This window comes from Dipodomys merriami, unplaced genomic scaffold (assembly GCF_024711535.1).
Source record: "Dipodomys merriami isolate MVZ:Mamm:240054 unplaced genomic scaffold, mDipMer1.0.p SCAF_92, whole genome shotgun sequence".
NCBI classification, from domain to species: Eukaryota; Metazoa; Chordata; class Mammalia; order Rodentia; family Heteromyidae; genus Dipodomys; species Dipodomys merriami.
Window position 1 is genome coordinate 4,753,679 of NW_027206535.1, and position 27,963 is coordinate 4,781,641.

The 27,963-nt window shown below is 41.4% G+C and overlaps 2 protein-coding genes across 5 annotated transcripts in view; one reads left to right on the forward strand and one right to left on the reverse strand.

The window, feature by feature from the left end:
- The window catches only part of LOC138821533 (histone-lysine N-methyltransferase ASH1L-like), a 145,000-nt gene extending 144,473 nt beyond the window's left edge, over positions 1–527 (reverse strand). The window contains exon 1 of one of the 2 annotated variants that reach the window (XM_070013856.1): positions 507–527. The gene's annotated coding sequence lies outside the window, so the exon portion shown is untranslated. Of the gene's footprint in view, positions 1–186; positions 211–506 lie in introns of those variants that run through there. The other variant, XM_070013855.1, reaches the window with a different exon arrangement.
- On the forward strand, positions 1–26,599 carry LOC138821534 (small ribosomal subunit protein mS29). 3 transcript variants are annotated; one of them, XM_070013859.1, is made up of 14 exons: positions 81–98; positions 676–743; positions 8,670–8,723; positions 10,678–10,800; positions 12,772–12,873; positions 16,982–17,090; positions 17,217–17,309; positions 17,533–17,663; positions 19,515–19,595; positions 19,682–19,840; positions 20,711–20,770; positions 21,284–21,373; positions 23,785–23,902; positions 26,237–26,599. In XM_070013859.1, exons 3-14 carry the CDS (start codon positions 8,682–8,684, stop codon positions 26,320–26,322), a joined length of 1,194 nt encoding a protein of 397 aa, XP_069869960.1. In that variant the 5' UTR covers positions 81–98; positions 676–743; positions 8,670–8,681; the 3' UTR covers positions 26,323–26,599. The 3 variants fall into 3 exon arrangements, with proteins under 3 accessions (XP_069869961.1, XP_069869960.1, XP_069869959.1); XM_070013860.1 differs by lacking the exon at positions 676–743 and having other exon boundaries at positions 1–98; XM_070013858.1 differs by lacking the exon at positions 81–98 and having other exon boundaries at positions 572–743.
- Positions 26,600–27,963: the final 1,364 nt, after the last annotated feature.

Here is a 27,963-nt window from a genome sequence, read left to right on the forward strand (position 1 = left end):
TCCGGCCTCGGAGCGCGCACGCCCGCCGGCACGCGTACGACTGTATCTGGGCTGGTCGCTCGCGGCTCCCTCCAACCACCACCTTCGGCCGCCAGCCCGTAAGCGCTCTGCGGCGGCCTCCTTGTGCTGTCCCCTACTCGGTCCCGATCCCTGTCAGGTCGCTGTGGCGGAGGCCCTCACGCGTACCTTCGGCGGTGCGAGCCCAGGCCTCCTCCTCCTCCTCCTCCGCCACCACCTCCTCCGCTTCTTGCCTCCCCCTCCCTTCCCCGCCCCCACGGCTACCAACCGCCGCCACGGCCGCCGCCGCCGCCGCCGCCGCCGCCTCCTTCAGGCCCCCCCCCCACTCCGCCTCTCGCGCGTGCGTCTCCCACAATCCCCCCCGCGGGACGGTTCCATTCCTGTGGGCTGCAGGGGGCGGGGGAGAAAAGGACAGGCAAGGGCTGGTGGAGCTTTCCTTTACGGCGGGGAATTATACGAGTGGCGAGCTGAGAGTTACGGTTACCTACCTCCCTGGACTCGTCACCGCGTCGCTGAGACTTTGGGCCCTGCTCCACCTCCCGGCCGCGGTGAGCGGGTCGGGGGAGGCGTCGCGCCCCTCCGCTGGTCGGTGGTTGGAGGCCGCGGCGTCTGCGCGCTGACTAGCTTCCTGCCGTACGACCCGAGCTTTCTTCCCAGTTGCGAGACGGGCGCTTTGGAGCCGGCTGCGGGTGTGGAGCGCCAGTCACCTCGTCTAGCGTCTCACGGTGAGGGAGCTGCTCGGCACCAGGGCACGTGCCTAGGAGGGAACGGACAGGTTCTCCGAGCCTCCGGGAGGGAAGCAAGCGGGGAGGTCAGTGGTGCCGGCGCCTTTCCTAGAGGGGCGGCGGGTTGCGGACCCGGGAGCCAAGGAAGAACCAGCTCTCGGATCTGCTTTTTTTCCCCCTTTTTGCTGTTGTTACCACACTTCAGGTGTTTGAAATTTAACACGATGACCTACCCACTGCGATGTTTTTGTGTCTTTTATTCACTTCTCAAAGATGGGACATTCTCCATTTCAATAGGCAGCGAGAGGATAAGGAAACCTTGTATTGCAAATTCGATTCTGGACTTGATCCTTCTAGGAAACTAGACAGGAAAAAAAAAAACACTCCAGTATGTCTTCAGGGTTGGTGTGTGAAATAGTGAGATAATATATGTAAAGTAGAATTCGCTTCTAGGCACGGGGAAAGTGCAGAGTATTATTATGTTAACGTTTGCAGTTGAGTTGATAAGGTTTGTGGGTGTCATTGGTAATTTGCACGTTGTAGCTTTCTAGATTGTTAATAGTGAAAAACAAGGCCTATCAGATTCTGTGGCTACTGAATTAATACTTGTTTCTCTAAACTGTCCTGACAGTTCACGATTTGATTGGCTAGACCTATGAAATAGTAAAATATAATACCGAGGTTCAGTCTACTTTTATTTTTCATCCAAAGAGCAAAGCAAAATAAATTAGGGGAACCATCTACCTGGGTTTCCCTTCCCTTTTATATCTGTGGTCTCTGAAGGCTTTAAGTGGTGATTCAAAAACCACTAGGACTGGAGAGACCTGAGTTCAGTTATATAGAAAGGGCGTTGGGGAAAGGTAGACTGGACACTACTGAACTAGACTGATTTCAAAGGCCCATTCAAGCTCTAAAATTTAAAGTGACTGTCTTAAATTTCCCCCTTACAATATATAGATTTGGCTTTTGCTTGTCTCATTCTTTGCAGTTAAAGAAAAATCAGCTTTTCTTACCACACTGTGTATTCACTTATCCCAAACAAGCCCCAAGTTATTCATAGAGCCCACCTAGGTTTACACTAATCTTTCTTTAATTGCTTCATCTATGCATATTGCCAACAGACAATCTTATTTGAGGACAGAGACTGTCTAACGTTTCTTTATATGCTTTCATAGTCTATTGCAAGGCAAATCATGAAAATATTAAATTGGATCTTAGATATTTAAAATAACAAAAAAAAACAAGAATTAACATTGGTGGAATACAAGAAAAACAGACGCCTGAGGCTCATATCTATAATCCTATAATTTCAGGGGACTGAGATCTGGAGTATCACAGTTGATGACCAGCCTGATAGTTTACTAGACTGTAAAATAACCAGTGAAAAGCAGTTCTGGAGATGTGGTTTGAGTGGTAGAACACCCATCAACCTAAAAAGCAGGAGGCACTGAGTTAAACATCAATATTGCTGAAAGTAACGTGTCTGTTTTGTCCTTAAAATAGTACTTTGAGATAATCTTACCCTTATTTTACAGTTGAGAAGCATGAGGCTCAAAAATTAAGTAACTTGGGCTGGGAAGGTGGCTCAGTGGTAGAGCGCTTGCCTTGCATGCTCGAGGCCCTGGGTTCGATTCCTCAGCACCACATAAGCAAAAAGAAAAAAGCCGGAAGTGGCGCTGTGGTAGAGCGCTAGCCTTGAGCTGAAGAGCTGAGGGACAGTGCCCAGGCCCAGAGTTCAGGCCCCACGACCGGACCCAAAATAAAAAAAATTAAGTAACTTGGTCTTAATACTTCAGTAACCTATCTCTTAAAAAACAACTTTTTAATCATATGTCATTGTCTTCATAGTAAAATTTCTTATCACCATAGTCTGCATATACTTCAAGGAAAAAATATATTGTTTTTAATTTTTTTTTTTTTTTTTTTTTGGTCAGTCCTGTAGACTGAATTCAGGGCATGGTCACTGTCCCTGAGCTTCTTTTGCTCAAGGCTAACACTCTAAAGCAAGGTGCCAGTGGCTCACGCCTATAATCCTAGCTACTCAGGAGGCTGAGATCTGAGGATTGCAGTTCAAAGACTGCCCAGGCAGGAAAGTCCATGAGACTCTTATCTTGAATTAACAACCAGAAAACCAGAAGTGACGCTGTGGCTCAAGTGGTAGACCACTTGCCTTGAGCTGAAGAGCTGAGGGACAGCACCCAGGCCCAGAGTTCAAGCCCCGTGATGGATTAAAAATTACCACTTGAGCCATAACACCACTTCCGCATTTTATGTTTATGTGGTACTGAGGAATGGAACCCAAGGTTTCACGCATACTAGATAATTACCACTAAGCTACATTCCCAGGCTACTTTTTTTTTTTTTTTTAACTAACTTTCATGATGATAAAACTCAGGGCCTATGCAGATTAGCCAAGTACTCTATTACTGAGCTACATCACTACAACATTTTTAATGGTCATCACCAGTGAAAAAAAGTTACTTATGGTCTCTAGATTCCAGTTCAGTAACTATTTATGAATTGTTGGCTAGGTATAAGCAAATAGTTGTGTGTGTGTGTGTGTGTGTGTGTGTGTGTGTGTGTGTGTGTGTGTGTGTGTGTGTGTGTGTGTGTGTGTGTGTGTGTGTGTGTGTGTGTGTGTGTGTGTGTGTGTGTGTGTGTGCCCGCGTGTGCGTGCACGCGCATACACACATACCTCAGAGCCTACCAGAAACTAAAATATATTAATTGTTCAATAGAATGGTTTTATTGGATGACCAACCCTTGAATACTTTAAACCAATAAATATATGAACAAAATCATATTTTCCTTAATATGTACACATCTAATCTCTGAATTTGTGTGTATGCTGGGTTACATGACAAGGGAAACAAAAGGATGTAAATTGTGGTTGCTAATCTGCTGATCTTAAAATAATTTAATTGTGACTATAACTCTTCTGTCTCCAGACTCTGACATCTTTTAAGAATTTGTAATTGCAGCCAGGCCCGGTGGCTCACGCCTGTAATCCTAACTACTCAGGAGGCTGAGATCTGAGGATCACTGTTCAAAGCCAGCCTGGGCAGGAAAATCCGTGACTCTATCTCCAATAAACCACTAGAAAACCGGAAGTGGCTGGCGCTGTGGCTCAAGCAATAGAGTGCTTGCCTTGAGCTGAAGAGCGCAGGGACAGCGCTCAAGCCCAGAGTTTAAGCCCCTCAACCGACCAAAAAAAAAAAATTTGTAATTGCAGTTTCCAATGATGTCATATGAGTAAAAACTCCCTTCTAAGCCGGGCGCTGGTGGCTCACGCCTGTAATCCTAGCTACTCAGGAGGCTGAGATCTGAGGATCACGGTTCAAAGCCAGCCCGGGCAAGAAAGACCGTGAGACTCCTATCTCCAATAAACCACCAGAAAACCGGAAGTGGCGCTGTAGCTCAAGTGGTAGAGCGCTCACCTTGAGCTGAAGAGCTGAGGGACAACGCCCAGGCCCAGAGTTCAAGCCCCACGACCGACAAAAAAAAAAAAACTCCCTTCTAGCTATTGCAGATTCAAAAAGTGAAAGGAATCAATTGAGCTAAGCAGCCTCCAAGATCAGGAAAAGGCAAGAAGAGACTCTCCAAGGAATAGAACCTTATTTTATTTTCAAGTTAACATACATTTATAATATCAAGGAGTTTCGTTGGGATATTTCCATACATGTTTGAAGTATTATTTTGAATTTCAAAACTTCATAAATGGGCGCTGGGAAGGTGGCTCAGTGGTAGAATGCTTTTTTTGCATGCCTGTCTCCCTGGGTTCCATTCCTCAGCACCATATAAACAGAAAAGGCTGGATTTGGCACTGTGGCTCAAGTGGTTGAGTGCTAGCTTGAGCTGAAGAGCTCAGGGACACAGCGTCCAGGCCCAGAGTTCAAGCCCCATGTCTGCAAAACAAAAACAAAACAAAAACTTCATAAATGCAGTTTTAATGTTTTATCTCACTAAGTTTGTGATAACTTGTTCTATCAGCAAAGGGAAGCTAATACGTAGGGGTAGCCAAATCATGGCTAACCTTCAAAGTAGCCTGCTTTGGATTGTAATTTTGTTCTTGATTTAAGTGAAGGTATGGATTACCTGAAAGTTTAAATAAAGTGACAATCAGCAGAATTGCCCAAATTTCTACTATTGCCTTATTATTCTGCTCTTGGCATCGGTCATTAACTTCAGACAGCTGGACTTTTAATACTGTTAAATTGCAGCATTGTTAGCTGAGCTGCACTCATAGTTCCCCATTAGACGATGTTAAATATCGATGCCTCCTTGCTGGGGCATTTTCTAAAAAGGAGTGTAAATAGGAAACATTCTTTGTTACTAACTTTAAAATTAACTTTGTTACTAACTTTAAAATTAATTTTACAGAATGTAGTCAAGATTGACTATATTTGACAAGTTATGGGTAAATGTAAAGCATAAGAGTATAAATAATTTGAATTTAGCAGAATAACTCTGAGATTTTTTTTGTTTGGATACTACGATTCTAAACTCTAGGTGATTACCTACAATCCAGAAATATATACCTGAGACTTTCTAGATTCAAAGTTTAGCATTTTTGGATGTGTTGGTGGTTTGGCTACATCCCCACATTGATCACCAGGGTTGATTCAGCTGATCCTGGGTAGTTAGGCAGTATCTCTTTCCTCCCTCACGCCTTCTTGTATTTCCCCCCAAAGATGAATGCTCTGGCAAAGACAATCTTTTCCAACAGAGGAAGACTATTCTTTTCCTCAAAGGTATAAGAGGAGCTGTGTCCTCCGCTAGAACCTCTTACCTGGTAGCTATGTAGCTATAATAAACTGTTAACCTATAAGCTGATTAATCCTTGTAACAGTCCTATATTTAGATACTACCATTATCTCCACATTATGATGAGGAAACAGACATAAAATTTAAGTAACTTGGTCAAGGTCATACAACTATTAAGAGGTAGAGCCAGTTTCAAATCTCAGGCAGCAACTATTCTGCCATAATTGCCTTTGTTTCCTTGTCTATAAATTGGCAGTAATGGCAGTACCTACATTATAGGATTGTTGTAAAAATAAAATGAATTAGTTCACATAAAACACACAGAACAGTGATGAATAAAGTGCTCAGTAAATGTTAACTATTGTTGTCATGGTTACTTGAGGGTTTTGGAGCCCTATGCTTTTCCCAGTGTTCTTAGAGAACTGGAAGAAAGGAGAGATCAAAACTGATGGTCTCTTCCTACCTTTACTAAGCACAGCCCTTTAAAATTTATGTTAAATGTTAGTATATAAATTGCTCATAGGGGCTGGGAAGGTGGCTCAATGTTAGAGTGCTTGCCTCGCATGCATAGGTCCTGGGTTCGATTTTTCAGCACCACATAAACAGAAAAGGCTGGAAGTGGGCACTCTGGCTAGAGTGGTAGAGCGCTAACCATGAGCTGAAGGGCTGAGGGACAGCGCCCAGTTCCAGAATTCAAGCCTCACAAACAAACAAACAAATAAATAAATTCCTTGTGGCTTGGTGGAAGTTTTATTGCCAAAAAAAAAGTATAAAAAAAACACTTCTAGTTCCATGCTTCTGTTTTATAGGTAGAAAACTTGGTCTCAAGGGCTGGGGATGTGGCTTATAGGTAGAGTGCTTGCCTAGCATGCATGAAACCCTGGGTTCAATTCCTCAGTACCTATATACAGAAAAAGCCAGATATGGCACTGTGGTTCAAGTGGTAGAGTACTAACCTTGAGCAAAAGCTCAGTTAGAGTGCCCAGACCCTGAGTTAAGCCCCAAGTCTGGCAAAAAAAAGAGAGAGAGAGAGAAAGAGAAAGAAAGAAACGGAATTTTGACAAGCTCATAATTGTCCTTTTTTTCCCTTTTTGGTGGTTAGATAAGAGTCTTATGGACTTACTCTGCTTGGGCTGGCTTTGAACTGTAATCCTTAGAACTCAGCTTCCAGTTATAGGTATGAGCAACTGGTATCTGGTGATTTTTTTTTTTAAGAGGGTGAGGAGTGGTCCTGGGCCTTGAACTCAGGGCCTGGGCTCTGTGCTTGAGCCTCTCTGTGCTCAAGGCTAACGCTCTACCACTTGAGCCAGTGCCACTTCCAGCTTTTTCTGCTTATATAGTACTGAGAAATTGAACCAGGGCTTCATGCATGCTAGGCAAGCAGTCTACCCCAATTTTTGAGTTTTTAATAGTTTTTAAAATAATTCATATTCTACTACTATGGATATTCTTATATATTTCCAAGTGTACATGCATAAGTACATTTCTAGAATAATAACCAAGAAGTAGTGTATCAGGTTTGTAGGCTTGTACAGGTTCAACTTTACAGCAAGATATTTATCTAAAACTACTACCACAATGTATGAAAGTTTCTAGTGCTTCATGGCCTGATTAATATTTGCTATTTTTCATTTTTCCCAAGATGATGATTTTGAACAACACATCATCATACTTTTAATTTACATTTCCTTGATTTGTATTGAAGTTGACAATTTCTTTTGTTTATTTGCCAATTGTATTTCTTTCCTGCTAAATGCCTGTTCATGTCTTTTGCCATTTTACTTGTTTGTTGTTGTTTAATATTGGCGTTTGCACTTAGAGACCCATGCTTACGAGGCAAGCGTGATTCTGCTGAGCCATTCCTCCAGACCTGTTTTTCACTTCTTTTTTTTTTTGTATGTATGTTCATTTTTATTTTTTGTTTGTTTTGTCGATACAGGGGTTAGAACTCAGTCTCAGGATTGCACTGTTGATGCTGTATCATTTGAACCACACCTATAGCCTGGCTTTTCCTGATTATTTTGGAGATGGAGTCTCACAGACTTCTGCTTAAACTGCATCAAATTACAATTCTCTAGATCTCAGCCTCCTGAGTGTCTAGGATTATAGTCATAAGCCACCATCACCTTGCTTCACTGATTTTTTTTTCTGTTGGTTATGGGGCTTGAACTCTAGGCCTGGTTGCTGTCCCACAGCTCTTTAGCTCAAGGCTAGCTCTCTACCACTTGAACCACAGCACCACTTCCAGTTTTCTGGTGCCTTGTTGGAGATAAGAGTCTCATGGACTTTCCTGCCCGGGCTGGCTTTGAACTGCAATCCTCAGATTTCAGCCTCCTAAGTAGCTAGGATTATAGGCGTGAGCCACCAGTGCCCCGGTGCTTCACTGTTTTCAATCTTAGTTTATTTTTATTTTTTTGTGCCAGTATTGGGGCTCAACTTTCTTAGCTCATGGCTGGCTTCTACCACTTGACCATACCTCAAATCCTTAGAAGTATTTTTAGGATAGAGTCTTACTTCCTGTGTGGTTGTACATCTGAGCTCTCATCTGCCTACTTAAGGCTGTCTGTTGTCACTGAGATCACAGGTGCATGCCACCTCATGCAGCTTCCCTCCGCAGAGACTGTTTCATGTACTTTTCTACTAGGCTAGCCTGGAACTACAATTCTCTCAGCTATCAGTGAAGATGAGGTCTTGGAAACTTTCTCTGCCCTTGAATCAGAATCTTCCCATTACCTTAGTTTGCTAAGTAGCTAGATTTGTTTGTTTGTTTGCTTTTTGTTTTTTGATTTTGGTCAGTAAAGCCTGGGTGCTGTCCCTGAGCTCTTTCACTCAAGGCTAGCACTTTGAGCCACAGCTCCACTTCTGGTTTTCTGGCGGTTAATTGGGAATAAGAGTCTCATGGAATTTCCGTCCTGGGCTCACTTTGAACTGCAAACCTCAGATCTTAGCCTCCTGAATAACTAGGATTACAGGCATGAGCCACCAGTGCCAAGCCTAAGTAGCTGGATTACAGACATGAGACACCATCATCTAGCTGCTCATTTTTCTTTAGCCATTCATATGTGTTCTTTGTATATTCTAGATATTTGTCCATTGTTAGTTTTTATGTCATAAAATCTTTTCCCAGTTGTGGCTTACCTTTTCACTTTTTTTCTTTTAAAGAGCATAAGAACAATGCTGAAAGGAATAACCCGACTTATCTCCAAGGCCTGTAAGGTAAGTACTTAGCAGACAAAGCTTAACACTTTGCCAACTGCCATTAGGTAGACTTCTTTTTTTCAGGTGGTTTTATTATATCCAGAATCAAACTCTCTGGAGAATTTCGCCTACATAGTGCTTTTCCAAAGCGTACCCTCTAAAGAATACTTACAATTTCATTTTTCTACCCATATGCTTCACTCAGCTACCCTAAAAATTTTCAAGTAATCAATCTTAGTAGATTAGTTGTGCTTGAAGCCAAGGATAGTAGCACATGCCTGTGATTCCAGCACACAGGAGATTAAGGCAGGAAAATCTTCAGTTTGAGACCAGCCTGGACCATACAGCAAGACCCTGTGTTTAAAAAAAAAAAAAAAAAAAGGTTGAATTTGAGAATTTACCATATTATAGAATAATTATCATTTTCAAAAAAAGATAAATATGACTGCAGAATCTTTATTACTTTATAATATTGCCCTCATTCTTTTAATGATTATCACCCCTGAATGAAATATTTAAAAGAAACACCAGTTTTCAGTTTAGACATGTAGCATCTAAGAGTAAAATAAAATTATAGATGAAAAAGGCCAACTTACTGGGCTACTTCATTCTTATTTTTTTTCTTTTTTCTTTTTTTTTTTTTGCCAAATAGTTTTTCAGTACCTTCAGTATGTTCAGAATTCCAAGATAAATCATTTTACTAATATAGTTACTGTTTATTGAACATTTGAGTATGTGTTACATCTAGCACTAGCGCCTTATTTCTTTTAATTCTCATGACCAACTCATGCTAATAAGATGCAGAAACAGACTTTGAATAGCTAGTTAACTTAAGTATCGTAGATGCTGGCTCTGGCTGACTTAGAAACCTATGTCTTAACCACTATGCCTTATTGCATAGTATGTCCATGTTCTCCAGAACTTCACAGTCCAGTAGTGAGGCCATGAATAAATGGCTACTACCTTAAGAGACTATTGCAAGTGCCCAAGAGAATACCTAAACTGGATGAGTTGAGCTCCACGGAAATCCTTCCAAAGCTAAATCCTGAGGATGAGAACTGAGCCAGAAGGGCTTGTCACTTTCATTAGATCACGTGATTAGATTACATTTCCTAAGATATATGGTTCCTCCCTTTACCCCCCAAACCCTACCCTGTGATTTATGAAAAACCTATGTATATTAAGATAACCTGTTACTATTATATGAAATAGCAGCATAAATAAATAGAATAGATTCTGGCCTGAAGTGATATTACAAATCTAAAATATCTTCTTCCTAGTTCCAGACAAGAAGCATTTAAGGCCAGACTATATCAAAATGTTGGTGAAAAGAATTTTGTGGGTGTTTCCAGTTTGCTTCAGGGTGACCTTCTAGATTGGCTCACAAATGCAGAACTTTTCCAGAATTGCATTATATTCATTCTGGAACTGTGCAGAAGGAATTGTACATATGGTTGTTTTTCATAAAATGAGGCTAGCAGGGTGGTACCATTTATAGCACTCTAAGATTAAGGAATCCATTTTGCTAGCTTTTAATTTACTGCTAAAAAAAAAAAAACCAAAAAAAAAAAAAAAAAACCTAACTAAAAAGTCATTAACTGTGGAGATAGCACCACCTTGTGGGCCTTGAATATTTTCAGCTTTCCACTTTTTAAAGAGACTGTTTTCTCTCCAGTAGATAAAATTGAGTAGGATTAGTACCGAGATTATATTGTTAATTGCTATGCTGTGCTCCTGAACAGACTGTAAACAGAATTGTCTCCAAAGGAGGCAGAGCCCTGGTATGGAAGTATATTGGCTGAAATATATTCAAAGATAAGTGTTGTGACCAAACTTAGTGAATTGTAAATATTAGTTACATAAAATAACTATATGTTAATAACCCTTTTCCCAGTTACAGACATTTTGTACATCTTCAATGTTATAATAAGTATAAAAAGGCCTGAAAATTCTAAAACAGTTTCTTTTATAGTTGGACTCTGGACGTTTTTTGAACACAGGGACTCAGGCATCCCAAAGCACTGCTGTTCACCTAAATAACCAGATTCAAGTTGAGAGTCCCAGAGCAATTTCCCGCACCAGTGAAAGTGACCCGGTGAGTTTTTAAATGTGTATTTGGTGTTTTCCAGAGATTATAATTTGCAATTTGTGTCACTATCTCCATCTCTTCCTCTTCTTCTTTGAACTCAGGGCCTCACACTCTGGCTTAGCTTTTCCCCTCATGACTGGCACTCTTAAGCCACACCTCCACTTCTAGCTTTTTTGATGATTAATTGAAAATAAGAGAGATTTTAGATTTTGTCTGCCCAGGCTGGCTCCAAACCTCAATTCTCAGTTCTCAGCCTCCTGAGAATGATAGGTATGAACTATAAGTATCAGATGCTGTCTTCTTTTTGCATATCAGGAAAACTGAACTTTAAAGAAGCTGAATTGCATGTATAGTCATGTACATGGTGTGCCTCAGCTACCATTTTGAATCCCAGATCTTCCCTGTTCAACTGTGTGGTACCATAAAGTGCTAAGGTTGACACCACATCTCTTCTGATGTAATCCCTACGAGTGAGCTCATTAGTGCCAGAGATCTTGCTGAGACATAATAGGTGGAAAATAAAAACTTAAGTTCAGTTCCTCACAAAGTAAGCTTAATGTTCATTTTTGGCTTATTGTTGGCTGATAAACTTTTTCTTAAAGGATTGAGTGGTAAATATTTTAGATTTCTGAGCTCTAATAGTTTCTATCATAGTTTCTTTTTTTTTTTTTTTTGGGGGGGTCCGGCCGTGGGGCCTGAACTCTGGGCCTGGGCGCTGTCCCTCAGCTCTTCAGCTCAAGGCTAGCGCTCTACCACTTGAGCCACAGCGCCACTTCCAGTTTTTCTTTTTGCTTATGTGGTGCTGAGGAATCAAACCCAGGGCCTCGAGCATGCAAGGCAAGCGCTCTACCACTGAGCCACCTTCCCAGCCCCTCTATCATAGTTTCTATCATCACTCTGCTGCAAACAAATAAGTGTGGTTATGTTCCGATAAAATTTTATTTACATGATTGATCAGGGCCATGTTTACAGCTCAGGGGTAGAGACTTCCCTGGTATATGCAAGCCCTTGGATTCATCCCCAGAACCACCAAACAAAAAAGAGTGAACACCACATGATCAGCTTATGAAGCCCTGGAGAATTCTTTGTTTAAATCAGACAACAGAGTAGATACAGAAGCTAGTTTTCCTAATAATCAAGATATAAGTTCTACCTTTGTAAATGGATTTTCTAGTGTCTGGAAAGGGAACTAACTTGATTTGTTATGAGAGAAGAAGCAAGAAGCTAAGATTCCAACAGTATTGAATGCTATATTTTCTAGTCTAGGTCTTTTTAGACTGGGGATTGGCTTCTTTTCTCCTTTTGTCTTGCTGCCTCTCATAAATGAAATTAGTTGTGTGGTCTGTGTTTTATTTAATGAGAAGGAAACCAGCAGTTTTTTTTCTCCCTGCCCCACCCTGTGAGTCTTGTCATCTTAATATGGCTGTGTGCAAATTTAAAAAGACATGTCACTGGGTGGGGCGGGGGAACCTACCATGGTTTCAGCAGGAGGTATTTAAAAACATCTCCAGCATCCACTATTTTCACAAACACAAAATGAAATAGAATAAATTAATAAAGTCACTGAAGTATCTTTTCACTCCCTCTGTAATTGTAGTCTCTTTATCTGCTCATTCCTTCCTCTGGGGTTTCTATGGAAACAGCAGTATGCAGACGATCTTCCCACGTGACTAGAGCATCACTGTACATAGCACAGAAAAATCCAGATGGCAAGAATTACCTCTGTTACTCCCACATGTAGGGTTTACTTGCTGAACAACTGGCTTTATCATTCAAGCAACCACCATTACAGAATGTATATTGGATTTAGGGATAATAGCCAGCATTTTCTAAGATTTTCTAAGATAAAATATGAAAGGTACTTTTCCAGCTTTGAGAGATGATTGTTTCCCTGGTATGATCTCGCAAACCCTATTTACTTTTCAGTCTTTAGCACTTTGTCTTTCCATTATACCTGTTTTCATATCTATCTTTTAGGCCAAGCATGGGGAACAGCATGAAGGTCAGTACTACAGCATCCCCCTCCAGGATCTGAAGACTATATTTCCACATGGCCTGCCTCCTCGCTATGTAATGCAGGTACTCAGAATGGCACAGGAAAGAACCAATAAAATTTGAAATTTGAATCTGAAAAAAAAATTAGCTAATCACTACTCTTTGTGGATTATCTAGTTAAGCTGTTTATCTTCTGTTAACCTCCTAAATCCTTTTTAAAAACCTAGGAAATATTATAAATAGATATTTTCCCCTATATTATCTCACATGTTTTTAGAAGCTTTGGCATTCAAATAATTGTTTTAAGCCAAGTGCTGGTGGCTCATACCTGTAATCCTAGCTACTCAGGAGGTAGAGAGCTGAGGATCACAGTTCAAAACCAGCCTGGGCAGAGAAGTTTGTGATACTCTTACCTCCAGGTAACCACTAGAAAACTGGAAGTAAAGCTATGGCTCAAAGTGGTAGAGCACTAGCCTTGAGCAAACGAGATCAGATCAGGGACAGCATCCAGGTTCTGAGTTCAAGTCCCACAACCAACAACAACAACAAAAATTAAGTGAATTTAATATTTGCTTATCAAGTATCTTAAGAATAATTAATGTGCTGCCCATAAGACCGTAATACATTCCTGAGCTAAATAAAATCTAGCTTGAGTAGCTGCATCACTGTTGATCTTCATTTTCATGGATTTTTCAGAAACTTGTTTGTTGGTTGGCCATAACTTCATACTGAGCAGTGTAATCTTGGATTACTTTATACCCATTGAAAGAAATTATGACTACTAGCAAGCATAGTTTGTTGACAAAGTTGTTTTTCTGACTAGCATCCCCATGAATTGTTTTTAAAAATTGTTTTGATTGAAATATCAAACTTTCCAATGTAACTAATCTTTAGATTAGGAACCAGAGAAAGTCATGTCCTCAATGTGCTTTATTTTAGGGAAGTAGATGAATAATAAGGATGATAGCAGTAGGAATTCTAGAAAGCCTTACGATAAAATTTTTGTTATGCTTGGACATAGAAAAGAAATTCTCTGTAATAAACCCTTAAACTGCATAACATTCACAGTTCAGTCTTTAGCTTCAGGATTATTGGGGCCTCATTTTAACCATATCAAGTAGCTTTCAGACTTACTCATTGTGTCAGTCTTTTGTCACTGACAAAATGCCTGAGAAAAAAACAATTTTAAAGAGAAAGCATTTATTTTGGCTCATGATTTTTCTGAGCTCTGGTGGCAGAGAGCATCATGGCATAAGAGCATCCAGAATAAATGGCTCACTCCACTGCAGTCAGAAAGCCCAAGGTGAGCCAAGGACAAAGGTAAACCTTTTCAGTGATCTACTTTCTTCAACTAGGCCCCTCCTCCAGTTTTCCCTATCTCCCAGTAAAGTCAATCAGACCATGGCCCCATCATTGTATTGAACAGGTCAGAGCCTTCATTTTCCAATCACTTCCCAAAAGCCATACCTCTGAACATTGTATTGAAGAGCTTTTAACACAAGAGTTTTGGAAGAACATTTCTTATACAAACCATAACATTCATGCATTCTTTCCATAAAGATTTCACTTTCCAGCCAGGTGCTGGTGATTCACACATGTAATCTTACCTACTCAGGAGGCTGAGACCTGAGAATTGCTGTTCAAAGCCAGCCCCAGAAGGAAAGTCCCCTAAGACTTTTTTTTTTTTTTTTGGGGGGGGGTCCGGTTGTGGGGCCTGAACTCTGGGCCTGGGCGCTGTCCCTCAGCTCTTCAGCTCAAGGCTAGTGCTCTACCACTTGAGCCACAGTGCCACTTCTGGCTTTTTTATTTTTGCTTATGTGGTGCTGAGGAATCGAACCCAGGGCCTCATGCATGCAAGGCAAGCGCTCTACCACTGAGCCACCTTCCTAGCCCTCCCCTAAGACTTTTTATCTCCAGTTAACCAGCAGAAATCTGGAAGTGGAAATGTGGCTCAAGTGGTGGAGCTCCAGCCTTGAGTGAAATAGCTAAGCAGCAATTCAAGGCCCTGAGTTCATCCTTCAATACTAGTACATGTGCATACATACACACACAAGAAAAAGAAATAAGGGCTGGGAAGGTGGCTCAGTGGTAGAGCGCTTGCCTTGCATGCCTGAGGCCCTGGGTTCCATTCCTCAGCACCACATAAGCAAAAAGAAAAAGCTGGAAGTGGCGCTGTGGCTCAAGTGGTAGAACGCTAGCCTTGAGCTGAAGAGCTGAGGGACAGCGCCCAGGCCCAGAAGTTCAGGCCCCACGACCGGACCCAAAAAGAAAAAAAAGAAAAAGAAATAAAAGATTGCTTTTTCCATTGAGTTGGGATGTCAATCCAATTTGATGGAAGTTGCTGGTATTTCTGGTTGTTAGTTTTGTTTTGTTTTATTTTGGTTGTTAGGGGGGAAGGGGGTTCCTGTCTTGGGGCTTGAACTCAGGGCCTGGACTGTCCCTGAGCTTCTTTTGCTCAAGGCTAGCACTCTACCACTTGAGCTACAGCACCACTTCTGGCCTTTTCCGTTTACATGGTACTGAGGAATAGAACCCAGGGCTTCATGCTTGCTAGGCAAGCACGCTAACACTAAGCCACATTCCCAGCCCTTTTGTTTTTTCTTTTTTTTTTTTTTATTTAATTACATGGGCAAGATAATGAGTACATTTCTTATCAAGCATTGTTGCCTCTTCCTTTGTTTCCCCTTCCCATTTCCCACCCACCCTCCCCCCCTTGTTTTGTTTTGTTTTGTTTTTTAAACAAAGGGTTGGTAGTTGTGTTCAAGTGGTAGAGTGCCTCTCTAGCAAACAGGAGGTCCTGAGTTCAATCCTGTGTATGCTAAATAAATACACTAACACTGACATTGAGGATATAGCTCAGTGGTAGAGCACTTGCCTAGCATGTGCTTGGTCCACAGCACAACAGCAACAAACAACAAAATGGGTAGTAGTATTTTAAACCTTATCTGATGTACTTGCAAATAATATTTGTTGGGTATTTATTTTTATTAGTAGACATATGTACTTTACTTGAAAATCAATTAATAATTAATAAATAATATACTTTCCACCAAAGTATTCTGATAGCAAAAGGAGAGTAGTTTTTTTTGTTTTTGTTTTTTTTTGTCGGTCATGGGGCTTGAACTCTGGGCCTGGGCGCTGTCCCTCAGCTCTTCAGCTCAAGGCGAGCGCTCTACCACTTGATCTACAGCGCCACTTCCAGTTTTCTGGTGGTTTATTGGAGATAGGAGTCTCACGGTCTTTCCTGCCCGGGCTGGCTTTGAACCTTGATCCTCAGATCTCAGCCTCCTGAGTAGCTAGGATTACAGGTGTGAGCCACCAGCGCCCGGCAAGGAGAGTAGTTTATGTGTTAACAAATATATAAACTCTAGTATGTCATTACCAGAGTAATATAAGCTAGGGCTGGAGCAATAACTTCATGGGCATGGAGAGCTGATAACATCTGTTTTTAAGCTGCTGTACATATAATTCTAGGAAAAGCCATAGTAATAGGGATTAAGTACAAATAAGTTTTATTTCTTTTTCATTTGTTTTGCTATTTACTTCTTTTTAATGATTATTGTTGTTATTAAATAAGTTTTAAAGAAGTAATGTAATTGAAAGCTTACTGTATATTAAACACTTCATTAAACATTTTAAATGCTTTTAACATTTCCATTGACTATACGTAGTATGCATAGTTAGGTTAGAGAGATATATAAATTGTTTACAGACCCCAATTAACTGGCATATGATTTATACTTTATTAACAAGAATAATCAAAAGCATGTTTATGGTGATGGAATAATGTGGTTCAGCTTTTAGCTGAATTTTTTTTTTTTTTTCGATTGTGGGGCCTGAACTCTGGGCCTGAACACTGTCTCTCAGCTCTTCAGCTCAAGGCTAGCGCTCTACCACTTGAGCCACAGCACAACTTCTGGCTTTTTCTGCTTATGTGATGCTGAGGAGTTGAACCCAGGGCCTCGTGCATGCAAGGCAAGCACTCTACCACTGAGCCAGCCACCTTCCCTGCCCCTTTTTAACTGAATTATATGGACTGATTTTTAAATTCTATACCAACCCAACCTCTTCTAATTGAATAGACATATAATTTAGTGCTTTTGCTTACTGTATTAGACTATATTACACTCTGTGTAAATGAGTAGAAATTTGGTTAGAAGTTCTACAATCCCAGCTGTCTGTGTTTTCTTAGGTGAAGACATTTGGTGAGGCTTGCTTCATGGTAAGGAAACCAGCCCTAGAACTTCTGCATTATCTGAAAAACACCAATTTTGCTCACCCAGCTGTACGCTATCTTCTGTGTATCCTTTCCTGCCTGCCTGGTGCCTCTTGAGCCAATGCTTTCACCCCTCAGATAAGGAAAAGAAGAAATGTCATTGACAGTAAATGTGTTCATTCTGGTGTTATTTCTTTAACAACTACTTTAGATGGGGAAAAAGGAACAGGAAAAACACTCAGTCTTTGCCATGTTACTCATTTCTGTGCAAAACACGACTGGCTTATATTGCATATTCCAGATGGTAAGAATTAGCTGTCTTTTTTTCCATTCCTAATTCACTTATTTCAGCAGCACTGTAACTATTTGTTTTGCTTTGTCTATAACAATAGAATTGAAGACAATCATGTTGAGCAAGATAAGCCAAGGCCAAAAAGTCAAACAAATATCAAATACTTTTACATCTGAAAGCTAGATCTAAAGGATGTGTGTGTGTATGTGTGTGTGTATGATTTTGCATTTTTTAGCTCATCTTTGGATAAAAAATTGCCGGGAACTTCTACAGTCTACCTTCAACAAACAGCGCTTTGATCAACCTTTAGAGGCTTCAACCTGGTTGAAGAATTTCAAAACTACAAATGAACGCTTCCTAAGCCAGGTAACTGGACTCCTGATTAGTCTTTATATAGATCCTGTCTTCTTTGTGTCCTGAATAGTTAGTAAACTGGAAAATTGCTATTATAGTTTGGAGTGGACACACCATACGTTTGCTCATAGTAGGCTCACAGTTGAAACTCATTTGTCCATGTGAAATAAAGAAGTACCACTAAGCTGTTCATATTTAGTAGATAGCAAAGTAAAATCTAGATTTGCTGACACTTCCACCACAGCCATAAGTGTCTAGAACAAGTTTTCCAGCTACAAGATTTTCTCCACATAAGATCTTTTTGGAGGGGCTGGGAAGGTAGCTCAGTGGTAGAGCACTTGCCTTGCATGCCTGAGGCCCTGGGTTCAATTCCTCAGAACCCCATAAGCAAAAAGAAAAAAGCTGGAAGTGGCGTTGTGGCTCAAGTGGTAGAGTGTTAGCCTTGAGCTGAAGAGCTGAGGGACAATGCCCAGGCCCAGAGTTCAGGCCCCACGACCAGACCCCACCCCCCCAACAAAAAAAAACCTTTTTGGAGAACCAGAAAGTAATTGTTCCTAACTCCAGTTTCTTAAATATGATCTCTAGATGAGGGCTTTTCAATTCCAAGTTTAAAGACTTGCCAGGCACAAGTGGCTCACGCCTGTAATCCTTGCTACTCAGGAGGCTGAGATCAGGATCTAATTCAAAGCTCAGACAGAAAAGTACTTGAGACTCTTATCTCTAATTAATCCCCAGAAAATAGGAAGTAGAGCTGTGTCTCAAAGTGGCAGAGCATTAGCCTTAAGCTAAAAAGCACAGGACAGGGCTGGGAAGGTGGCTCAGTGGTAAAGTGCTTGCCTTGCATGCATGAGGCCCTGAGTTTGATTCCTCAGCACCACATAAGCAAAAACAAAAAAGCCGGAAGTGGCACTGTGGCTCAATTGGTAGAGCGCTAGCCTTGAGCTGAAGAGCTGAGGGACAGAGCCCAGACCCAGAGTTCAGGCCCCACGACTGGACCCAAAGAAAAAAAAAAGCACAGGACAGCACCCAAGGCCCTGAGTTCAAACCTCATGACCAAAAACAAACAAAAAACAACTTATCTAGGAGTTTATTAAAATGCAGGTGCCAGGGCTGGGGGTGTATACCTCATTAATAGATCACTTACCTAGCATACAGAAAGCTCTGAGATTCATCCATGTATATGAATTAAAAATCATTCACTTTTGGTGGTGGAGGTGGTGGTGGTGGTCATGGTGGTCATGGAACTTGAACTCAGGGCCTGGGTGCTATCCCTGAGCTGGATTTTGCTCAAGGCTGGCATTGTATCCCTTTGAGCCACAGTTCCACCACTGGTGTTTTGTGGTTAATTGGAGATGAGAGTCTCATAGACTTTTCTGTCCAGGCTGGCTTTGAACCTGAGTCCTCAGATCTCAGCCTCCTGTGTAGGTACAGTCGGAGGTATGAGCCAGCATCACTGGCAGCATTCACTTTTTTTGTTTGTTTTTAGTCAGTCGTGGGGCTTGAACTCTGGGCCTGAGCTCTGTCCCTCAGCTCTTCAACTCAAGGCTAGCGCTCTACCACTTAAACTACAGTATCACTTTCGGTTTTCTGGTGGTTTATTGGAGATAAGAGTTTCACAGACTTTCCTGCCTGGGCTGGCTTTGAACCGCCATCCTCAGATCTCAGCCTCCTGAGTAGCTAGGATTACTGGCATGAACCACCGGCGCCATTCAATTCTATATTACTGTCTCTTACAAGACCTGAGAAATAAAGCTGACTTCTGTTAATTAAACTTAACCTCCTACTTTGTCAACTATAGATGGATTCAGATTTAGGCAAAGTAGCTTTTGTCTTGTTTTGATTTTGAATTGTTTGCTTTTTTAGATAAAAGTTCAAGAGAAGTATGTCTGGAATAAAAGAGAGAGCACTGAGAAAGGCAGTCCTCTGAGAGACATTGTTGAGCAGGTACAGGAGGGAATACTAAATGTATATTATGTCTTAACCCGAGAAGGTCTCTCATAACACTCTTAAACCACTATCTGTCCCACCAGGGTATAACACGAGTGAGAAATGCTACCGATGCTGTTGGGATTGTGATGAAGGAGCTAAAGAGGCAAAGCTCTTCAGGGATGTTTCACCTTCTCCTAGCAGTAGACGGAATCAATGCTCTGTGGGGAAGGACCACACTGAAAAGAGAAGATAAAAGCCCAGTAGGAAGATTGCCTGTCTCTATTCTATTTTTTGTGACTTATGGTTCCTTCATATACAAAGTCTGAGACTTAGCCACGTCAGCTATGCAATGTTTATTTTCTTGTCCCAAGAGCATTTAAATTAACATACATAGTGAACAGCTAGCAATTTAACTCTGTGTTAGAGCCCTTATATAGCATGCATACAGCCCCACTGCCTCAAACAAGCAAAAGATATACAATGAAAAAAACACGAGATGGCTGGGTACCAGTGACTTATGCATACCTGTAATCCTAGCTACTCAGGAGGCTGAGAACTGAGGATTGGGGTTCAAAGCCAGCCCAGGCAAGGAAGTTTGTGAGATTATTCCTCCAGTTAACCACCAGAAAATTAGAAGTGGTGCTGTGGCTCAAAGTGCACTAGCCTTGAGTGAAAGAGTGCAGGGATAGCATACTGGCCCTCATTTCAAGCCCCACGACCAACAACAAAAAAAAACAACATGAGAAGAAAAAAGTCATGCCACAATGCATTAAAAACTAAGGGTGTATTTTGGAAAAGTCAGAACAAGAGCAGCTCTGCTTGCTTGCTTGCTTAATTTTTTTTCTTTCTGTTGCCTTTTGGAAATAAGACTATGTGGTCTGAGTAGAGATCAGACACATCAAGGAAAGGAATGTGTTCGGAGCAGTCAACAAATACTTTCTCTCTTTCTAAAATCAGTGTTATGTCTTGAATCTAAAATTGCACAAACTAGGCAAGTGTTCACCATACTTTGGTGTTTCAAGATTGGGTCTCACTATATAGCCTAGGCTTTTCTAACTGTTGGTCCTTTGTCTTAGGCAAGCATCCAGGAAGGCTAATAATGATCTCTTTCTCTTGCTGATAACATGCAGATTGCCCCAGAGGAACTAGCACTTGTTCATAACCTAAGGAAAATGGTGAGAAATGATTGGGTAAGTGCACATGGTGTCTAATGCATTTTCAAAAGAAATCCATCTGACCCAGGCACCGATGGCTCACGCCTGTAATCCTAACTACTCAGGAGGCTGAGATCTGAGGATCTCAGATCTCTTTCCTGCCAGCCTGAGCAGGAAAGTCCTTGAGTCTTATCTCCAGTAAATCACTAGAAAACCGGAAGTAGCCCTGTGGCTCTAGAGGTAGAGCTCTCCTTGAGCTGAAGAGCTGAAGAGCGCAGGGACAGTGCCCACGCCCAGAGTTCAAGCCCCATGACTGACCAAAAAAAAAAAGTTTGAAATCCAAAAGTATATGATGCTATATTTAAGATCTTGCAGCAGTTTATTGTCAAGAGCTAAATCTAGACATGACTAACTTAACATGTCATTAATTGTACAAGACCGACCATCCTGTTGTCACAGTGGACATTAAACTAAAAATCTGTAGATGATTATGTGGCATTTTTATTCTTTTGTCAACTTTAAAATTCAGTTTGGTTTCTTTTCTTTCAGAATGGAGGTGCCATTGTGTTGACATTGAGCCAGACTGGGTCTCTCTTTAAGCCCAGGAAAGCCTATATGCCTCATGAGCTGCTGGAAAAGGTTAAATCATTTAAAATAATAATAATAATAACAAAAATAAAACCCTTTGTTTCCCCGTGACAGTTTGTCAAAAAAGATATTTCTTTTTTAACCTATTTTATCATAATTTCTAACTTAGAGAATAAATGGTTTCAGTGTGAGAAAGGTTAGTTTCTAGAGAAAATTGTATTCATGCCCTTTACCCACTCCTAAAATGTTAACTTTATCCTCCTCTCTCTCTCTTTTTTTTTCTTGTCAATCCTGGGGCCTAAACTCTGGGCCTGGGCGCTGTTCCTCAGCTCTTCAACTCAAGGCTAGCGCTCTACCACTTAAGCCACAGCACCACTTCTGGCTTTTTTCTGCTTTTGTGGTGCTAAGGAATCAAACCCAGCGCCTCATGCATGCAAGGCAAGCACTCTACCACTGAGCCATCTTCCCAGCCCTCCTCTCCTGTTTTTTTTTTAATCATTGTAGTAACAGACATCAAGCATCTTTATCTCTAAATGATGTCTCTTTCCTTAAAAAAAAAAAAAAAATCACATTTTGATATGCAATCATAGCACATTTGCCAAATCAGAAAATTGGAACTGGTATGAAACTTTTATTTTAGTCTATAATACTTACTCTGATTTTGCCAGTTATCCTAATATCCCAGTATAGAAAAAGAAAATCCTGGATAATGTCTTGCATTCAGTTATTGTGCCTCTTTGGTCTCCTTTTATCTTTAACAGTTCCTCAGTTTAGTCTTTTATAATCTTAATTTTTTTGGTAGTTTTTATTGTTGTTCTTATTGTTTTGGGTGGTACTGGAGCATGAAATCAGGGCCTTAAACTTACTAGGCAGGTACAGGCTACCACTTGGGCCATGCCCCTAGCTTTTTTTTACTTTATTTGCTTTATGAGTAGGTCTCAACGTTTATGCCAGGACCAGCCTAGATTGTGATCTTCCTATTAATGCTTCCTACATAGATAGGATGATAGAATGGAATCAGCTAACATGACAAATTTGTAGGAGGGTTCTTCCGAGGGGAGGGGGTCAGTAATGAGGCCTGAATTCTGGGCCTGGGCACTGTCCCTCAGCTCTTTAGCTCAAGGCTAGTGCTCCACCACTTGAGCCACATTGCTACTTTGGCTTTTTCTGCTTATGTGGTGCTGAGGAATCGAACCCAGGGCCTCATGAATGCAAGGCAAGCACTCTACCACTGAGCCACCTTCCCAGCCTGACAAATTTGTTTTATATTATTATTATAACTTGTGAGTTTTAAAACTAGGATTAGGCTGGGCTAATGCCTGTAATCCTAGCTACTCAGGAGGTTGAGATCTGAGGATCATGGTTCAAAGACAGCCTGGACAAGAAAGTCCATGAGAATATTATCTTCAGTTAACCACCAGAAAACCAGAAGTGACACATTGGGTCACTTCACTTTGGTCAAAGTAGTAGAGCAAAACAGTTCAGGGACAGCACCCAAATCCTGAGTTCAAGCCTCATCACCAAAAAAAAAAAAAGGATTAGTTTTTCCTTTTTATTACAGATTTAAGGTGTTACAGTATTTTTAATTGCCTTAGTTCTTCCTTGGACTCAAAACATAAATTTAATTTAAAATGCAGAAAGTCTTTTAGCTTCAATATCTCAAAGATTGCAGATGATTTCTTCCTTTTTTTTTTTTTTTTTGGTCAGTCATAGGGCTTGAACTCTGCCTAGGTGCTGTCCCTGAGCATTTCAGCTCAAGGCAAGCACTCTACCACTTGAGCCACAGCTTCACTTGCAGTTTTCTGATGGTTAATTGGAGATCAGAGTCTCACAGACTACTCAGGAAGCTTAGATCTGAGTATCATGGTTCAAAGCCAGCCTGGGCAGGAAAGTCCATGAGACCTTGATCTCCAATAAACCACCAGAAAACCACAAGTAGTGCTATGGCTCAAGTAGTAGAGCGCTTACCTTGAGCTGAAGAGCTGAGGGGCAGTGCCGAGGTCCAGAGTTCAAGCCCCACGACTGACAAAAAAATCATCATCATCATCTTTTAATAGTAAATACTGATTACCTTGTTTGTTTGGGAAAAATAATTGCATACTGTGTTTTAAGGGAAAGAAACAGCTGATAGTTTAAATGTCTCATTAAATTTTTCTCTATGGGTCAGGAGCCAGTGGCTCATGCCTGTAATCGTAGTTACTCAGAAAGCTGAGATCTGAGGATCATGGTTCAAAGCCAGCCTGGGCAGGAAAGTCCATGAGACTCTTATCTCCAATTAACCACCAGAAAACTGGAAGTGGCACTGTGGCTCAAGGGGTAGAGCGCTCACCTTGAGCTGAAGAGCTGAGGGACAGCATCCAGGCCTAAGTTCAAGCCCCACGACTGACCAAAAAAAAAAAAATTTTCTCTCTGCTGATTTGTCACTTAACTAATATTGTATGTTTATCCTTTTTCTTCTCTAGGAAGGATTTGATGCACTGGATCCCTTTCTTCCCATCCTAGTTTCTAACTATAACCCAAAGGAATTTGAAAGTTCTATTCAGTATTATTTAGAGAATAAATGGCTTCAACATGAGAAAGGTTAGTTGCTGACCTACTGTCAGAGCTTTGTGCTCACAATAGTATCTCACTGAATCAGATTGCAATATTTAATTTTATATTTCTCTGACCCAATTTATATAGCATCAAACAAAGCAGAAAAGGACTTTTTTTAAATCGTGGTGCCTATCCTGGGGCTTGAACTCATGGCATGGGCACTGTCCCTGATCTTTTGTGCTCAAGGCTATTACTTGAATCACAGCTCTGATTCTGGCTTTTTAGTGGCTAATTGGAGATAAGAGTTTCCTGGACTTTCCTGCCTGGGGTGGCTTCAAACCACAATCCTCAATTTCAGCCTCCTGAATAGCTATGATTATAAGTGTGAGCCATCAGCACCAGCTTAGAAAAGGATTCTTTTAACTCATAGTTTCAGAGGATTCAGACCATGGTCATCTGGTCATCTTTGTGTTACTTTTTTTTTTTTGGGGGGGGGGGTCCATTCGTGGGGCCTGAACTCTGGGCCTGGGCGCTGTCCCTCAGCTCTTCAGCTCAAGGCTAGCGTTGTACCACTTGAGCCATAGTACTACTTCCGGCTTTTTTTCTTTTTTGTTAATGTGGTGCTGAGGAATCGAACCCAAGGCCTCATGCATGCAAGGTAAGCACTCTACCACTGAGCCACCTTCCCAGCCCCTCATCTTTGTGAGGGGCTGTGAGGTATATGTAGTACATCATGGCAGAAGAAACAGTGTGTGACAGTCTGTTTACCTAATGGCAAATAAGAAACAGAAAAAGAGATAGAGACATTGTACATCTTCCCCCGCAGAACATGTGCCCAATGACCTAGCTACCTACCATCTACTCAAGTTTCCAGAACCTCCTAAACTTTTAAGCTCTACTAGCTTGGGACTGGGTATTCAGCACAGTAGCCTTCTCTTTATTTTTCTTCAGTAGAGGCCTGTCATTTCTATTTCATTTTTTTCCCCTTTATCTTGACTTTTTTCTGGCTAGTAAGATGATACTTGCAGAAAGGTGGTTAGGAGGTGGCTACACTTTAAGAAGAAATTGTATAGCTATTAGGATGCTGAGATCTAAAGATTGAAGTTCAAAGCCAGCCCTGGCAGGAAAGTCTATGAGAAGCTTATCCTCTAGTTAACCACCACTGCTGTGGCTTAAGTGCTAGCCTAGAGCAAAAAAAGCTCAGGGATAGTACCTATCCCCCCTCCCCCCCCAAATAAAAAAGCCTAAATTCTTACCTTGTCCACAATAAAACGTTCATGCTAAAGAAGGAATCAAAGGCAATCCAACCTGTGGGCAATGTTTCTAGATGTTTGGGTTTCTACTATACTCTTACTATTACATTTATTCATACAACAAATTTCAGTTGAGAAATTCTTATGCTGAGACTCCCATAGAACAATTCATTCTTCTAGAGAGGCTACCCCAGCACTATGCCAAATCTTTGCCTAACTTGTATATGTGATGAAATTTGTTGTTGTTGTTGTTGGTCGTGGGGCTTGAACTCTGGGCCTGAGCACTGTCCCTCAGCTCTTCAGCTCAAGGTGAGCGCTCTACTACTTGAGCTACAGCGCCACTTTTGGTTTTCTGGTCGTTTATTGGAAATGAGTTTCATGGACTTTCCTGCCCAGGCTGGCTTTGAACTGAGATCCTCAGGTCTCAGCCTCCTGAGTAGCTAGGATTACAGGCATGAGCCACCGTCTCCCAGCGTGATGAAATTTTTAACTCATGATACCAGACTTGATCCATTTAGACTGAAAGCATTCTAGCTATTCGTTTATGCTTGCCTCACATCTGAATATTCTAGAGGCTATAGAGAAAAAGGTTCTATCACTAGAAAATAGTTACTAATAACTCTCTAGTTACTAGTACAAAGCCCTGGGTTTAATCTCAAGCACACTCCCCAGTGTATAAAGTAAATAGTAATTGGAGGCCAGGCACTGGTGGCTTATGCCTATAATCCTAGCTTCTCAGGAGGCTGAGACATAAGGATTCCAATTGGTTCAAAGCCAGCCCAGCCAGGAAAGTCCATGAGACTCCTGTCTCCAGTTAACCACCAGAAAACTGGAAGTGGCTCTGTGGCTCAAGTGGTAGAGCGCTAGTCTTGAGCTGAAGAGCTGAGGGACAGTACCCCGGCCCAGAATGCAATCCCCACGACCAACAACAACAAAAAAAAAGGTAATTGGAATATGTTAGAGAGGGAAGAGTAAAACTAGCTACAGGTTGGGAAAAACAAAAAAGCTGTTGGAGAACTTACATGAGAATATAATCTAGAGAAGCTAGCCTCTGACTTCAGAAATTCCTGGAGAATATATTGCATCAGGGAGAATTGTCATTTGTCTATGTTTGACTCTATTTTAGCTACTACAGAAGAAGGGAAGAAGGAGCTGCTGTTTCTAAGTAATGCCAATCCTGGACAGCTGGAACGGCTCTGTGCCTATCTCTAAACCATGGGCTCAACAAGCATGGAAAACAATGGACTTCTCTTTCAAGCTGGACCCAGTCATGTGGGGAAGTTCCCCTGTACCCATCTTCTGTAATTGCAGAATTATACAGGGTTGCAGTTGGCTTTGGGACTTTGGGGATCTGAAAGAGGTTCCTTGTGAAGTGACTTATACAATAGAATATCCTCTTGTTCCTAGACTATTATTAGTTTTTTGATACTGTTTCCATATCTAAGATAATCATGAATCTTTTCCTTAAAAAATAAAGAACCTTCCTTAAGATATTGTGTTGTATTTCTAATAAGGAAAGCCTCTTGAAATTGGCCAAAATGAATTTCTCTGTCCTGTTTGTTTTGGGTCTGAAGAGACCTGATATATAGTAGCTCTACCTTTTAAACTTTAGTGAGTTCATATCAAAATTTCATAGCCTAACCATCACTTCTATCACTTACTTCTGGCCTTTAACTCTTGGTGTGTTATCGTGTATCCTGGGGCATGTATTGAAACTCCCAACTGTGAGTTTCTTGCAGCTTTGGATAGTAGAACCTTTCCCTACAGGTTCCTAAGAAAATGAAGCACTAAACTCCTACAGCATACACTATATATGATGAGTAAAGTTTAATGCACAGAGTTGTGTTACCTGCGTACTGTCCTTGTGAGTCCTAAGAAATAGTGACTTACCCTTCATTGTCATCCTCTCACTGGTGGCTCACACCTAAAATGCTATCGACTCAGGTGGCTAAGATCCAGATTTTTATTTTGTTAGTCATGGGGCTTTTGTTTGTTTGTTTGTTTTAGGCCCAGTCGTGGGGCCTGAACTCTGGGCCTGGGCGCTGTCCCTCAGCTCTTCAGCTCAAGGCTAGTGTTCTACCACCTAAGCCACAGCACCACTTCCAGCTTTTTTCTTTTTGCTTACATGGTGCTGAGGAATCAAACCCAGGGCCTCATGCATGCAAGGCAAGTGCTCTACCACTGAGCCACCTTCCCAGCCCGGTCATTGGGCTTGAACTGTGGGCTTGGGCGCTGTCCCTCACCTCTTCAGCTCAAGGCAAGCCCTCTACCGCTTGAGCCCCGGTGCCACTTTCGGTTTTCTAGTGGTTTATTGGAGATAAGAGTCTCACAGATTTGAACCGCGATCATCAGATCTCAGCCTCCTGAGTAGGTAGGATTACGGTGTGAGCCACCAGCACCCAGCTCAGAAGAGCTCATTTTGAAGCCACCCCTAGCAGAAAGAAGTCTAAAAGATTCCATCTCCAAAATTATCAGCCAAAGGTTGGGCTGAGGACAGCTCAAGTTGTAGAGCACCAACCAAGCAAACAAGTCGAGCAAGCATGAATTCCTGAGTTCAAATACCCATACTGGCAAAAAAAAAAAAAAAAAAAAATGATTCCTAGGTCTCCCTCCTGTTAGATGTCAGTTTGGGGATCTCCTAACCTGTTTCCTCTTGATTTCACCTGGTCTCCTATTTTACCTTTTGGAATAGTGATAATGACACTAGACTTGTAGGGGTTTCTATAGGTAAAAGACTTAACTACATAGAATACCCCATTCATTAGTGATAAGTAGCAAGTGTTCGAAGTAAAGCATTCTATAATGCTTTATTTGAAGAATTCTCTATTAGATATTTAACACTTTGATGCATTC